The 14,873-nt window shown below is 46.8% G+C and overlaps 1 protein-coding gene across 10 annotated transcripts in view; it reads left to right on the top strand.

Annotated features, from left to right (window-relative positions):
- GATAD2A (GATA zinc finger domain containing 2A) overlaps positions 1-14,873 on the top strand; it is a 101,308-nt gene that overhangs the window by 35,211 nt on the left and 51,224 nt on the right. For 8 of the 10 annotated variants that reach the window (XM_060007968.1, XM_060007971.1, XM_060007967.1 and 5 more), the window contains exon 2: positions 2,549-2,636. In XM_060007968.1, the coding sequence (XP_059863951.1) occupies positions 2,622-2,636 (15 nt within the window). In that variant the 5' untranslated portion in view covers positions 2,549-2,621. Of the gene's footprint in view, positions 1-2,548; positions 2,637-4,626; positions 4,741-14,873 lie in introns of all 10 variants that reach the window. The other 2 variants (XM_060007973.1, XM_060007972.1) reach the window with 1 other exon arrangement.

Raw genomic sequence — 14,873 nt, 5'->3', positions numbered from 1 at the left:
CATGGTGTATTCTGTTCCATCTGTCTACTTGTCTGTCTTTACGTTCATATCATACTGTCTTGGCTACTGTTAACTTTACATACAGTATGTCTTGAAATCAGGTTAGGTAAGTCTTCCAAATTTGTTTCTCTTTTTGAGTATTTCACTAGTCTAAGTCCTTTGCATTTCCATATAAATTTTGGAATCAGTCTGTTTTTTCCGGCAAAACATGCCTGCAGGTTTTTTTTCTTAATAAATAAATTTATTTATTTATTTAATTTTTGGCTGCGTTGGGTCATCGTTGCTGCACACGGGCTTTCTCTAGTTGTGGCGAGCGGGGGCTACTCTTTGATGTGGTGTGCAGACTTCTCATTGTGGTGGCTTCTCTTGTTGTGGAGCAAGGGCTCTACACACGCGGGCTTCAGTATTTGTGGCACGTGGGCTCAGCAGTTGTGGCTCACGGCTCTAGAGCGCAGGCTCAGTGGTTGTGGCACACGGGCTTAGTTGCTCCACGGCATGTGGGACCTTCCCGGACCAGGGCTCGAACCCGTGTCCCCTGCATTGTCAGTCAGAGTCTTAACCACTGCACCACCAGGGAAGTCTCATGCTGGCAATTTTTGATTGGGACTTTGAATCTATGAATCAATTTAGGGGAGAATTGACACCTTCTGACCCATGGAAAAGTCATATCTCTCTGTTTATTTAGGTTTTCTTTCATTTCTCTTAGCGATGTCTTACTGTAGTTTCAGCTTACAGGTCTTGCACATTTTTTTGAAAGATCGGATTTATCCTTAAGTATTTCACATTTATGGTAGTATTAATTGATTTTTTTTTAAGAGCTTTGAGTTTTGGTTGTTTGTTGCCATTTGGAACAAATGGCATGTGGAACAACATTGCCATGTGGAAATACCACTGACTTTTGTATATTGCCCTTGATCCTGAAGAGAGTAGGTGCTTGGAAAAGCCCAGGACCCCTACTTTCTGAGGCTTCCCCCTCCATGGCAGAGAGAGGCCTTGGCTTGGGAGGTAAAAGAACGCTGATCGCAACTTCCCTGGTGGTCCAATGGGTAAGACTCTGCGCTCCCAATGCAGGGGGCCTGGGTTCGATCCCTGGTCAGGGAATTAGATCCGACACGCATGCTGCAACTAAGAGCCCGCGTGCTGCAGCTAAACGTGCTGCAACGAAGATCCCATGTGCTGCAACTGAGACCCGGCGCAGCCTTACTAACTAAGTAAATATTAAAAAAAAAAAAAAGAGAGAGAGAACTAAGATTCATGGCATCTACTGCATTTCCCAGCCTGAGTGGGGCCAAAAAGAGTGGCAGAAAGGGCCCCTCTCCCTAGGAGCTAGCCCTGGTGGTGGCTGTAGCCCTGGCCCTCACTGAGGAGGATGCTGTGTGCTCCTTGGTTCCCAAAGGTCTTTGCATAGAGTTCACTGATACTTGCTTATTTTGCAAGTTCTCCTGTGGGAGTGTTTCTCGCCATCCATGAGCTGTGAATTGCTGTGAACCCAGCTTAAAAATAAAGTTTTCATATCAGAGCAAGCTCCTGATAGTCATGTGGGTGCAAAGAATGACAACAGAGGTGATATTGACAATATTTGGCAAGCTACAACTGACAACTGCCTGGGAGTCTGAGATTTGGCTGGTTCACTGGGTTCAATCTCTGTGCCCAGAGGCCTGGACATCTGATGTCACAAAGGAGGGGAAGTTCTGGGACCATGCTATCTCTGGGACCTTGGGAGAGTTCCTAAACATTCTTGAGCCTTAGTTTTCCTATCTGTGAAACAGGCAGACTCTTTCTGCCTGGGCAGTGTAAGACCTTTGGAGTTGATCCCTGGGTGAAACTTCTAGTTGCCCTGTGGCGGTGAAGCCGCCTCCATGTAGGAGATGAATTTTGTCCATCCCTGGGCACCTCATGCCCTCAGCTTCTTGAGGGCAAACTCTGCACTGCCGGTAATGGTGGGTGGTTTCCTTGGGGTCTATGTTGGGGAGTGCGCCCTGGGGAGGGGAGAGGTCATCTCTGGAGAGGGAGACCTGGGTGGCCCTGGGCAAGTTCCTGAATATCAGACATGTCAGGTCCCTTATGTGTAAAATGAGGGTGATTGTGTAATTTATCCCTAAGATTGTCCTGGGGATTCAAAGAGATACTGAATTGTAGCATAGTACCTGGAACTCACTACTAAACATCTATTAAATGCTAGTATTTCTATTTCTGCTGTTAATGTCATTACCATTATCATCAAAACCTTGAAGTGTTTTCTGTGTGTTCAGTATGTTGGCTTGTGGTTGTGTACCACCTCTTGTCTCCATCCATATTGCTAAAGATGAGATCTGTAGTGTTTGAGATGCTAGTATTTATTGGTTAGTGCACCTTATTGGATCATACATCAGAGACTGATAGAAATTGATTTCCTCAGCTTGCCCTCCCTTGGAAGGCAGCAGACACAGAGCTCTGTTTGAAATCTAGAATTTTGCAATTCCAGGGATTGGAGACATTTAAAACTGTCTGTACATTCCAGAAATTTTCCTTGGAAACTCAGTGTTTCTTCCTCTGTTCTTTGCTTTAGGTTGGCCAGCACGTTGACGGAGTTGCCTTTTGACATAGCTCCCACCATGGCCGGCTGGTAGGACCACCGTCCCATGCCCAGAAGCCAGGTGAGTGTGTAGTATCTAGTATCTGTGGAACGGAGGCACTGACTTACCCAGTAGGCGTTATTCAGGTCCTTGGACATTTGAAACAGAGCACTGCTTTAAAAGCTGATGGCCACCTCCTAGAGGAGAAGGAGGAAGACAGGTACCTCTGGGATTGCACATTGGGCCATCTCCACAGGGCTGCCCAGGCCCTGCCGCCTCCAGGATGGCCGTTTGCTCTCCTGTTGCATCTCAGGGGTCGCTCGTTTGAAAAGGCCAGGCCCAAGTAGGATGAACTGTCCTCCGTGAGCATCAGGGGCAGAGGATAATCCTGGCCAAGTGACCTTTGCCCTCTGGCCATTCCTGTGATTTCCCAATGCTGACAGAAACCGTTAGAATTTATCCTTAACCACCAGTGCTTGGAGCTCATTGCCCTTACCGCACCCCGTGCCTATGGGGAAACTGAGCCATCCTCTACTGCTTATAGGGCTCTCAGGTGGAGACTCTGTCCAGGGCTTTCGGGACCCAGCAAGACAGAGCCCAAAACCCAGGTGGGATTTTGTCTGTTACTATCAGACCAGTGATGTTTTGGGCCAGGGCTGCCTACCTGGAGAAGAATGTAGGACTGAGAGACGTCTTAGAACACGGAGATAGCTTGGAGACCTCCTGGGTTGGTTAGCTGCTTCCTCTTATAGGCCAGCTGGCTGGTGACTTTCCAAGGGGTGTATGCCCTTCAAACAGTGTCACAGCTGCACAGGGTAAGAACTGGCTGCTGGGCTGAGCAAGGTATGTGACAAGGGTTGGGGGTCGGTTTGTGAGGTTTCAGCTCTTATCTGCATATAGCGAGATGATAGTATGGGCATGGTCAGGTAATCCTGGTGTCAGGAAAACATTTCCAGAATGTTTACCCAGCAAAAACAAACTTTACTGGTATTAAAAAAAAAAAAAATTTTTTTTAAATTGAGATAATTTGCATACCATATAATTCACCCATTTGTAGTATACAGTTTAGTGATGTTTTTGTATATTCAGGAGTTGTACAAATATCACGTCTATCTAGTTCCAGAACACTTTCATCACCTTCAAAAGAAAGCCCACACCCATTAGCAGTCCCTCTCCAATCTCCCTTCCTCAGCCCCTGGCAACCACTAATCTACTTTCTATCTCTATGGATTTGCCTGTTCTGGACATTTCATATCAATGGAATCACATAATATCTATGACCTTGTGTGTTTAACTTCTCATACTCAGCAAGTTTTCAGGGTTCATCCACTCTGTAGCATGAGTCAGTGCTTCATCCATTTTTGTGGCTGAGTATATTCCATCAAATGGATAGACCACATTTTGTTTATCCATTCATCTGGGATAGATTTGGGCTATTCCCACCTTTCGGTAATTATGAATAGTGCTGTGAACATTTATGTACACAAATTTGTGTGGACTTGTTTTCACTTCCTTTGGATGTATACCTAGGAGTGGAATTGTTGGGTCATGAGTCTTTAATATTCTGAGGAACCGCCAGACTGTTGTTATTGTGGCTGCACCATTTTACATGCCCCCCCAGCCCTGCCCCAGGCCCCCAGAGCTCTCTGGAGACAAAAAATGACTCAAAGTCTGTGCCGGTTTCCTAGGCTAGTTGAGGATCATCGGTGTTGACAGTGCTCGTTACCTGGTGCTGGTGGCAGCATGCAGTGAGCCAGCCACCTAGAAAGTGGGTTTGGCGCTTGATTGTCAACAGGCTCTCTTTGGACGTTAGTGTTGGAAAATCGTGGTACTTTACGTCTTGACAAGGTCTTACCTGCAGCCCAGAGGGGTGAGTGATCATCCCTTATCCTATAGCCCAGGGCATTGTCTGAAGGCAGTGGGCTGGCTTAGGGTTCTCTGAGGTCCTCGGCTGGGTGACCCCACCTCTGCCGGGCCCTCTGTTAACTAGGAAGTACATAGTCCAAGCAGTAAGTACTTGCTGAGTGAATGAATGAATGAATGAAAGAAAACTGCTCCTTTCCTATCACAGGGTCAACAAGGAAGACACAGCCAGAGCATTACAAAGCAGTTAGTTTGGTGATTCCGGAGGGAATTTCTGGAAGCCCCCTCAGGTGTTCCCTCTGGCCCTGCCTCTCTGTACCCGGTGAGTGAAGGGGCTTGACGGGAAAGGATGGTCTGTGAATGGTTGTGGCAGATGGTGGTCGATGTCAAACAGGCAAAAACACCCTTGAGCAATTTTATTTTTTGGCTGCGGTGTGGGATCTCAGTTCCCTGACCAGGGGTCGAACCTGGGCTCTTGGCAGTGAGAGCATAGAGTCCTAACCCCTGGACCACCAGGAAATTCCCTGAGCAGTTATTTTTAAGAGATGTATAAATATGTCAGCTTGTGTACTTTTTGTTGTGGGTGTAAGTCAGCTCAGCAGATTGATTGATTGTTCCACTTTCAGTTGAACCATGGCCTAAAGTCAGCTGAGGCCTCCCCATTCCTGCTGCTCAGGACTCTGGGCACAGAGGAAGAGCAAGGCAGGAGGAGGACTGGGTCCTGGGGAGTCTTGAGGCGCATACACAGCCCCCACACGATGCCCCCACAGTGTATGTGGCTGTCAGTGTGAATACTGAGGGTCAGGCTGCCTGCTTGGGCTAATGGAATTGGTGTCCACCCTTGAATTTTGCTTGTCGGGTCCTGTTCGTTCAGCAGCTACGTATACTGCTCGCGTGCTGAGAGACTGGCCTTGTGCTTGGTGTTAAGGATCAAAAATGGGTGTGACTTACAGAAAAACAAACAGGAAAAGCAAATGCAGATGACCCTTAACCAAGGCATAAAAGATACTCAGTCTTTTCTGATACTAAGAATAATGCTTTTTGGAGCTTCCCTAAGATATTTCTGACCCTTTGTCCTGAAAGGTGGACACCATTCTCTTGGTGGGAATGACGCAGCACCATATGTTGCTTTTGGAGGTTCACAACTCCTCGGAGGGGGATTTGCTTACCCTTTGCTCCAGCAAGTCCACTTCTAGAAATGTATGCCAAAGATAGACTGTCAAAAATAAGGTTTGTGACAAGACTGTTCATTACAACATTCTGAAGTATAAAACTGGAAATAACTTAGATGTTTGTCATTTGGGCCTGGGACTGATGGGGCTGGATCGCCAGTGGGGTGGAGCCGAGCCCCTGAGCAGAGGAAGGAGGGGTGTCTTCTTGTCATGGTGATGGGATTTCTAGGGTGAAATGAGTAGAAAAAATTATAAGGTGAAAGATAAAGAGATGTACCACACTCACTTTTATCCCTCATAAGGAACGGTGGGGGTGGGATATAGACATGTGTATTTGTTTATATTTTATTTTATTATTATTTTTTAATTTATTTAATTTATTTTTTGCTGTGTTGTGTCTTCGTTACTGCGTGGAGGCTTTCTCTAGTTGTGGCGAGTGGGGGCTACTCTTCGTTGAGGTGCGCGGGCTTCTCATTGCAGTGGCTTCTCTTGTTGTGGAGCACAGGCTTCAGTAGTTGTAGCATGCGGGGTCAGTACTTGTGGCATGCGGGCTCAGTAGTTGTGGCACGCGGGCTTAGTTGCTCCGTGGCACGTGGGTTCTTCCCGGACCAGGGCCTCGAACCCTTGTACCCTGCATTGGCAGGTGGATTCTTAAGCACTGCGCCACCAGGGAAACCCTGTATTTTATTTTTCCTTTTTTTGGGGGGGCCATGCCATGTGGCATGCGGGATCTTAGTTCCTTGACCAGAGATCGAACCCAGGCCCTCGGCAGTGAGATTGCAGAGTCCTAACCACTGGACCACCAGGGAATTCCCTAAATCATAGTAGTTTGATTGTAAGATATGAGATATGCCATAAAGGCAAAAATTAGAAAAAAATCTTTAACTGTTTTTAGGAATCATATTTTTGGTTTCAGGTCAACAATGCCCATAGTCTTACTGTTACATATTGTAGGAGAAAACAAGTAATTGATGTCTTTAAGAACCAAAATTGGGAATTCCTTGGTGGTCCACTGGTTAGGACTCCACGCTTCCACTGCTGGGGGCCTGGGTTTGATCCTTGGTTGGGGAACTATGCCTCCCCCCCAAAAAAAAGAACCAAAATTTTTAGGATGAAAGACATATGCAAATAAAAGATCAAAATACTTAAGTGAAAATGTTTTAATTCTAAATCTGCATTGGGAATGTCCCAGTTGTATAAGATGGTACCAGGGTTGTGTCAGAAGGAATCCCCCCTTCCACCCCACCAAGGGTGGGGCAGGTAAATGTGAATGAGAATTAGTCCCTGAGTTGGAGCCTCAAATGTATTAAAAAAATCCAGTGTTCCTATTGGTGCTCAAAGGAAAGGAAGAAACTCACTGGTGCCCTTTGGAAGGTGTTAGGGAATCAACTCATTTTGAAAATTGGTAGATAGAAGGAAAGAAGCAAGCATTTATCTTGCCTCTACTCTACAGACTGTATTTGCAAGGAACAAAAAAGGGGGTAAGAGCTAGTTTCCTTCGAAGATAGATCAGTGCTGCCAGAATTTTCCGGAATGCTCTACTCGCACTGTCCAGTGTGGTACCTGGAATATCGTGATTGAGGAAGTCAAGTTTTAATTTTATTTGATTTAAATCTTTTTAAATAGCCACATGTGGCTAATGGACCGTGTAGCTGTTAACATTCTGGCTAATTAATATGAAACGATGGGATTATAAATTCATACATTTGCAGGCATCTGATGAAATGGTGGGTCTAGACAGTGGACCTCAGTGGCTTCCAGCCCCCAAGGAAGGGTGCACATGCTTCCAGAGGGATGTGTGCTTGGTTGGACCTCAAAATCTAGTTTTGGGACATTGGGGTTGTGTTACATTATACCACAGGGATGCCAACTGGCAAAACCCAATTGTGGGAAACAGGACAAATGGCCTGATTTCTTCAACGTATGATTGAAAAGAAAGTGGCAGGGGAACATGTAGGTTTCAGCCAAGCGTGACTTCAACAAAGATTGAGGAATGATTGTTTAATTGTTGATGGTGTGATCATGGGATTGTGGTTTTGTGTCCTTGTAGTGATAAACGCTGAACTGTTCATAAATGCATGTTGTATGGCATTTGCTTCTTAGAGGCTAGTGGGCGTGAGGTGTGTGAAAGACCAAGGTGGTCGTCTGACAACCATGGAAGCTGGGTGGTGGGCATGAGCAGTTAATTGTGCTGTTCTCGCTGCTTCTTTGGGTATGTTTGCAATTTTCCGTAATGAAAAGTTTGGAAGATGGTGTTTGACCCAGGCATTCCCTCAGGGAGCTTTATGATTCATGTCACCCAGGGCAGGGGAAACACTCGTTTACAAAAGTGAGGATGGTGGCCGCTTGTGGTTAAAATTCAAGCAGAAAACCTTCAGCAGAGATTCTGGAATTGCTGTGAGGGGCTGTGGCCAGTAGTAGCCTGTTAAGCGGGACAACCTCTTGTTAACAGCATTCTCATTTTCTGTAATAACAACCCTTACAGTACCTTCATGGAGCCCTTGAAGAACCTTAGTGATAAAGTGGGCGCTGTTCTCATTTCACAGGTGAGGAAGCTGAGGTGTGCAGAGATGAACCAGGCATTCTGGTTTTGACCTAATGTAGTGTGATGCTGATGGAACCTTCTGTTCTGGGAGCACTCCGCCCACCTCCCCCAGTACCCAGAGTGCATTTTATCACCACAGTGCATCAACACCCTGATGCTGTAATGTCCCATATGTTGTTTTCTGACATAAATTAATATATTATTCATTAGAAATCAATCTCACCTCTATTGGTGTGGTCTGTACATAGCAGCCATAGCCAATTAAGACTGGATAAAGTAGGTAGTTAGCTGGTCTTCAGTATGACTTCGTCTTATAAAAAGCACTGCTTTGCAGATTTGATCCTTATGTGTGATCTAGGGATTACTGCAACTCCCAGTGTGCGAGGGACCTCAGCCCCATGTCTCAGCCTGCTCTGTCCACTGCCTACCCCACACATCTGTGTGTGTCCCCCCAGTGGCCTACTGGAGCTATGCTGCTATGGGTGGGAAGCCTTTTGTTGAAACCCCAAGGGTGTCCCTGGGGGCCAGTTAGCTCCTGCTCCCTGGTAGAAACTAAGCAGGTGTTTGGGTGAATGCGTGAGTGAAATGTCTGTGAGACTGAGGCATCTGGCACAATCCCAGTGTGAAGCCTGTGACGGACCTGACTTGAATCCAGATCTGCGGTGCTGGCCCGTGTGACCCCTGCCATCAGAGGTCTTGCCCTCTCTCCAAGTTGGCTCCCTGTTGGTAAATTGTCCCATTTGTGTCCCACGTGGTCACACTCCCATCTGTACCGTGGGCTTGCTCTGGTCCCCTTGGTTGCTGTGAGAAGCTGACGGTTGTTGCTCGTGGAAGGACTGCATCCCAGTGGACAATGGCTCTTCGATTGTTTGGGATCTTGTTACACAAAGGAGTCTTTCCTTGAGGACCCTGTTCGGTGCTCTTGGGGGTCATAGTAAACCTGCTTTTGCGTTTTAGTAGTTAAGCAGCCGTAGAGGGGTTGTGGCTCTTGAGGTTAAGATTATTTTGTTTTTTATTTTCCTGCTTAAAAAATAATAAAGTAAAATTCACACATTTAAAGTGTACATTGGCATTTACTACGGTCACAACGTTGTGCAGCCATCACCTCTAGTTCTAGAACATTTTCATCATCCCAAAGTGAAATTTGTATGTATTACCCTATACTCCTGCATTCCCCTACCTCTGTGCCATCCAGTCCCTAGCAACCATTAATCTATCGATACTTTCTGTCTCTATAGATTCGCGTGGCTCTGGACATCTCAGATAGATGGAATCATATACTGTATGGCCTTCTGTGTCTGGCCTGTCTCACTTAGCATGTTTTCATAGTTCATCTGCATTGTGACATGAATCAGAAATTTATTCCTTTTTAAAAATTTATTTATTTATTTTTGGCTGTGTTGGGTCTTCGTGCTGCGCGCAGGCTTTCTCTAGTTGCGGCGAGTGGGGGCTACTCTTCGTTGCGGTGCGTGGACTTCTCATTGTGGTGGCTTCTCTTGTTGCGGAGCACGGGCTCTAGGCGCATGGGCTTCAGTAGTTGTGTCATGCAGGCTCAGTAGTTGTGGCTCGCGGGCCGTAGAGCACAGGCTCAGTAGTTACGGCGCACGGGCTTAGTTGCTCCGTGGCATGTGGGATCTTCCGGGACCAGGGCTCGAACCCGTGTCCCCTGTATTGGCAGGCAAATTCTTAACCATGGTGCCACCAGGGAAGCCCGATTCCTTTTTATGGCTAAAAAATATTTCATTGTGTGGATACACGACATTTTGTTTATCCATTCACCCATTGATGAACATTTGGGTTGTTCTTACTTGTTGGCTGTTGTGAATAGTGCTGCTTTTTAACATTTATGTACAAGTTTTTGTTTGAATAAATGCACATCTCTTGGGTATATATCTAGAAGTAGTATTGTTGGGTCATATGGTAATTCTGTATTTAACTTTTTGAGGAACTGCCAGACTGTTTCTCACATTACTGCACCATTTTACCATTCTACATTCCCACCAGCAATATGTGGTGGTTCCAATGTCTCCACATCCTCAACAACGCTTATTTTCCTTTTTTTTTAATAGTCATCCTGGTGGGTGAGAGGTGGTATCTCATTGTGGTTTTGATTTGCATTTCCCTAATGACTAATGATGCTGAACATCTTTTCATGTGCTTATTGGCCATTTGTCTGTCTTTGGAGAAATGTCTTTTCAAGTCTTTTGCCTGTTTTGTTGAATTGGGTTTGTCGCTAAGTTTTAAGAGTTCTTTATATATTCTGACACCAGACCCTTATTAGAGATATGATTTCTAATGTTTTTCCCGCTCTGTTGATCTTTTCACTCTCTTTTGCACAGAAGAATTTAGTTTTGATGAAGTCTAATTTATCTTTTTTCTTTTGTTGGTATTGAGCTTTTGGTGTCATATCTAAGAATCTCTTGGCAAATCGAAGGTCATGATTCACCCTTACATACTCTTCTAAGAGTTTTGTAGGTTTAGCTTTTAGTATTTAGGTCTTTGACCCATTTTGAGTTGATTGTCATATATGGTATGAAGTAAGCGTTTTGTTTGGTTTTGATCATTATGTTTTCTATTGACATGAAGACTTTTTGGCTTATGTAACGAGGAAGGGGAGTGCCATAGCTGGAAGTTCTGAAAGTACTTTTTCTCATCTGTTTAACAAATATGTATCGAACACCTGTTCTGTCCTGGGCCCTGGGGTGGTACCACTGAACAAAGAGATATATATTATCTGTTCTTGTGGGGGATGGGGTGGGGGGGACAAACACGTAAACGGAGAGGTGAGTAAATAGAATGTCAAGTGGTGATGAAGTGGGAAAGGGGTAGAGACCCACCGAAGTGCATGGAGGGGAGATACATGTGACTTTGCTGTTTCGGCTGAAGAAGAGAGTGGTATACAGAGACGTGGGGGAGGACCTTCCAGGTAGGGGGAGCAGGAAGTACAAAAGCTCTGAGGTGGGAGTAAACTTGGTTTTCAGAGAAGCAGCTGGAATGTCAGAGTGGCTGGAGCTGAGAGAATAGGGTCGAGGGGTAGCGGGGACGTGTGGGGGACAGCAGTAGACAGGTCAGAGAGGCCGGCAGGGCCTTGGCTGGGGTGAGGCCTTGCTTTTACCTTGAGTAGCGTGTTTTACAAAATGACCACTAATGTGATATGCTCTAGGTCAGCTTGGCTATTTCCTGGAGGTTGTTGTAGGTGTCTATACCCAGAACAACCCCCTGCCCAAGGGGAAGATTTCCACTTACAGGGTGGAGGAGAGAAGTAGGATTTCTGTTCCAGCTCTCACAGCTGTGCAGGAAGTGCTGCAAGAACTGTGCATCAGTAGAAACTGTTTCTTAGGCCCATGGGCTTCTTTGAGACCAGAAACTTATTTAGTCCTAGACGTAGGTTTCCCTGCTGGCTCTGAGCCTTTTGGGGCGGCCTCCGGCCCTGCCTGCTGCAGGATGTGTGCAGGGAGGAGCTGACAAAGGAGCCCAGGCAGTGCTTCCAGGCAGTGGCATCACCACATTGCTGGGTGTCCTGTTGAAAATGATGAAAGATGCACATTTGGTTCTCCCACTTTCCACTCACATTTCCTCCCAAGACTGGAGAAGGCTTTTCTGGCCCTTCCTGGAATTTTCTGTGTAAAACCTCCTGCCATTTCCAGCTCGATGAAGCTGGTGGTCAGGGCTGCGTTCTTGGCCAGGCCCTGAGGGAGTCAGCCCTGGAAGAGTTAAGCCCTCCCATTTTTGATGTGACGCCCTATTGGCACATTGCAGGTGGCATGGAAATGGCAGGCTTAACCCTTTGTGGGCCGAGGAGGCTCAGCCTAGGAGGCAGCTGGGAGGGACAGAGGACTGGTCCTTTCCCGTGGGAGGGAAACTCAGCCAGACATCCCTCACAGTGACGTCCTACACCAGAGGACTCCTGGTCACCATTTCCCTGTGGACATTTCATATTTTTCAGATTCCCCTCACAGGTGGCACCTTTATTTCTGTGTCCCGTTCTCTGGCACCATTTGTTTCTCTCTCTCCGGGGCTGCAGGGGTTGGGCTTCAGGCACAGGCCCCCGCTGTCAGAGGCTCAGACACCCATGTGGAGTCGCTTCCAGATGGGCAGTGTTGGGTGCTTACTGAGGACTTCTGAGAGTGTAAACACAAAATCCAAGTCCTCATGTGGGGGTGAGCCTGGGGGTGCTATCGACAGTTTTAAAAACACTCGTTACCCATCTCTCTCCTCCCCTCTTAAAACGTGATCAGTTTAGGTGTACTTTGTCCTACTGTGTGCTTTGACTAGGAGGTGTAGACAGGCTTTCATCTCATGTCCCTGGGAAGGGGCACTCAGAGGCCAAGGCATGAGGCTGAGGGGTAGACAGAGCTCAGTGGAATCTGCGTGGCCTGTCTGGTTAGTGGTGTTCCCTGTTTTCAGAAGTTTTTAGGAGATTGTCTATGTCTGGGGGAAGATAAAAACATACTCCCTACTTACACCATCTTCCCCAACAGGATCTGTGCTTTCTTTAGCCGCCCCTCCCCCATGACTCCAGGGAGGGAGGATGGTTGTTGAGGTCAGGGGACTTGGCTGTTCCAGGCCAGGCCCTGCATGTCCCCAGGTGAGTTTGAGTGGCCGGGCATGCTACCAGAGGGCTGGCTGTTACTGTGGCATGAGCCTCATTGAAGGCAGTGACCACTGATTTTTCTGGAGGTGACTTGTCCCAAAACCTGCTCTGTTCCCACAAGCGGTACTGGGGTGAGGTGCTTCCAAGCGCCTTTCTCCACAGTGCACGTCTACATGGGATTTTCCTTTAGGAATCTGAAGACCATTCAGGCTTTATTTTTAAAATGTTGGGTGGTTACTACTTGAGTACATTAAAGTTTCTGCTTTCTAGGTTAATTTTATTAAATATATCCCAAAAAAGCATTATTTCAGAGGCTGTATTTACATGTCCTCCACCTTAAAAAAATAATCAGATTGTAAATGTGTGTTTATTTGTAAATGTAAAAGCCTGAGTTTCTGTGTGTGTAGTTTTTTTACTTTATTTTTTTTTTACTCTTTTCAGTCTTAACACTCTATATACCTACATATCTGGGTGGTTCTTGAACCAAGGACTGAGATGACTTTCATAGGATGGCTGATTTGGTCTCACGTTATCTTGCATGACTCCTCTGGGTGGTGATGGCCTTTTAGATGGGTCATTAGCATTTCAGATGGAGTGTGGTGTTTGGGCGCACCGGGCATGATAAAAGTGCCCTGTTAGGAGGAGGTCGAGATGCTCCTGAACTTAACCTTCCCCTTTGACTTCTGTGTCTGAGCTGAGCGCTGCATTTGCAAATGGTGTCTCTTCCCTGAAGGGTTAGGTAGAGCGCACCTCTGGGGGCTGAGGGCAGAGAGCTCCCTGCGGAGAGCGCCAGTGCTCAGATTGATTTGTTTGATGGAGTGACTGGAGGCACTTCATTTAAGTTGTGTGCGTGCATGTGTCTTTTTGCAGCATACTCTGTGCCGTTTCACAGGTCTCAGCACTCCCCTCCTCTGTCCTTCAGGACCTAATTAAAGGTTCCAGCTCTCCTCACTCTCACAGGCTGAAGGCGGGCTGGTCAGGGCCCCTACCCCACCCCCAGTCGCTACACTCCTGCAGGGCACCCTGAGTCAGAGAAGTCTCTGGGAGGCCCGATCATCACTGTTTAGCCTCTTAAACTGAATATAAGTGGCCTCACTGTAATGGGGGAATGTTTTTTTCTTTTCTTTTTTTTTTTTTTTTTTTTTTTTTTTTTTGCAGTACGCGGGCCTCTCACTGTTGTGGCCTCTCCTGTTGAAGAGCATAGGCTCCGGACGCGCAGGCTCAGCGGCCATGGCTCACGGGCCCAGCCGCTCCGCGGCATGTGGGATCTTCCCGGACCGGGGCACAAACCCGTGTCCCCTGCATCGGCAGGCGGACCCTCAAGCACTGCGCCACCAGGGAAGCCCTGTTTTTTCCTTTTAAGCAACCTCATTCCATTTTAAAAAGTTGTTAAAAGTTTTGATCTCCTTTTATTTGGTTTCATCTACTTACTTTGGAGATGGGTTTTCATGCGCCTGTGTATTTCTGCCACTTCACCTTTTGTGCTACCATTTCTTTCTCCCTCTTCCATCTCTATCTACAACTCCAGATTCTACTCTTGGGGCCTAGCTCAAATGAAGCTAGATCCTTAGCCTCCTCCTCTGGTCGGGCAGGGTGGATTTCTTTTCCAGTGTTGATTTGTAACAAAATGGTGATTGACATACATATCTCATAGCCCTTACTGGGTCTTTGCTCCCATGAAGGCGGGGATCCCCCCAAGCTGCTCTTCCTGCCCTCCACAAAGGTGGTACCTGCAGGTCACTGGCCCCTTGGAGGTCACTGTCTGGTTTAGAATCAGTATTTGGAGACTGTCAGCGTCCACGTCCTGGGCCAGATGGGCTGTGAACTAGGAGAAGGGTGTCCCTGGTCGTTAGTAACTGACCAGGCTCCTCCCTGCTGCAGAAGTTCCCTTCTGGGTTCAGGCGTCACTCAGATAAACAACAGTAGACAAAAGTCAGTTCTTCGCCTTCTCTGGAAACTTAAATTACTGTGTACACAAAGTAGTAGAAATGAGCATGGTTGCAGTGCTAGTGATTTTAAAATGATCCGCTGTTCCACCCAGGTGCGAAATGATTTGTCTTGGAGGAATTGTGGGTTGATGTGGCGGAGGTGTGCACAAGGCCCTGCAGGTCTCTCTGCAAGGCCCTCTGGGCTCCTTCACTTGC

Source organism: Delphinus delphis, chromosome 3 (genome assembly GCF_949987515.2).
Source record: "Delphinus delphis chromosome 3, mDelDel1.2, whole genome shotgun sequence".
NCBI lineage: Eukaryota > Metazoa > Chordata > Mammalia > Artiodactyla > Delphinidae > Delphinus > Delphinus delphis.
Note: the sequence above shows the minus strand (reverse complement) of the source record. Positions and strands in the feature narration are given on the sequence as shown.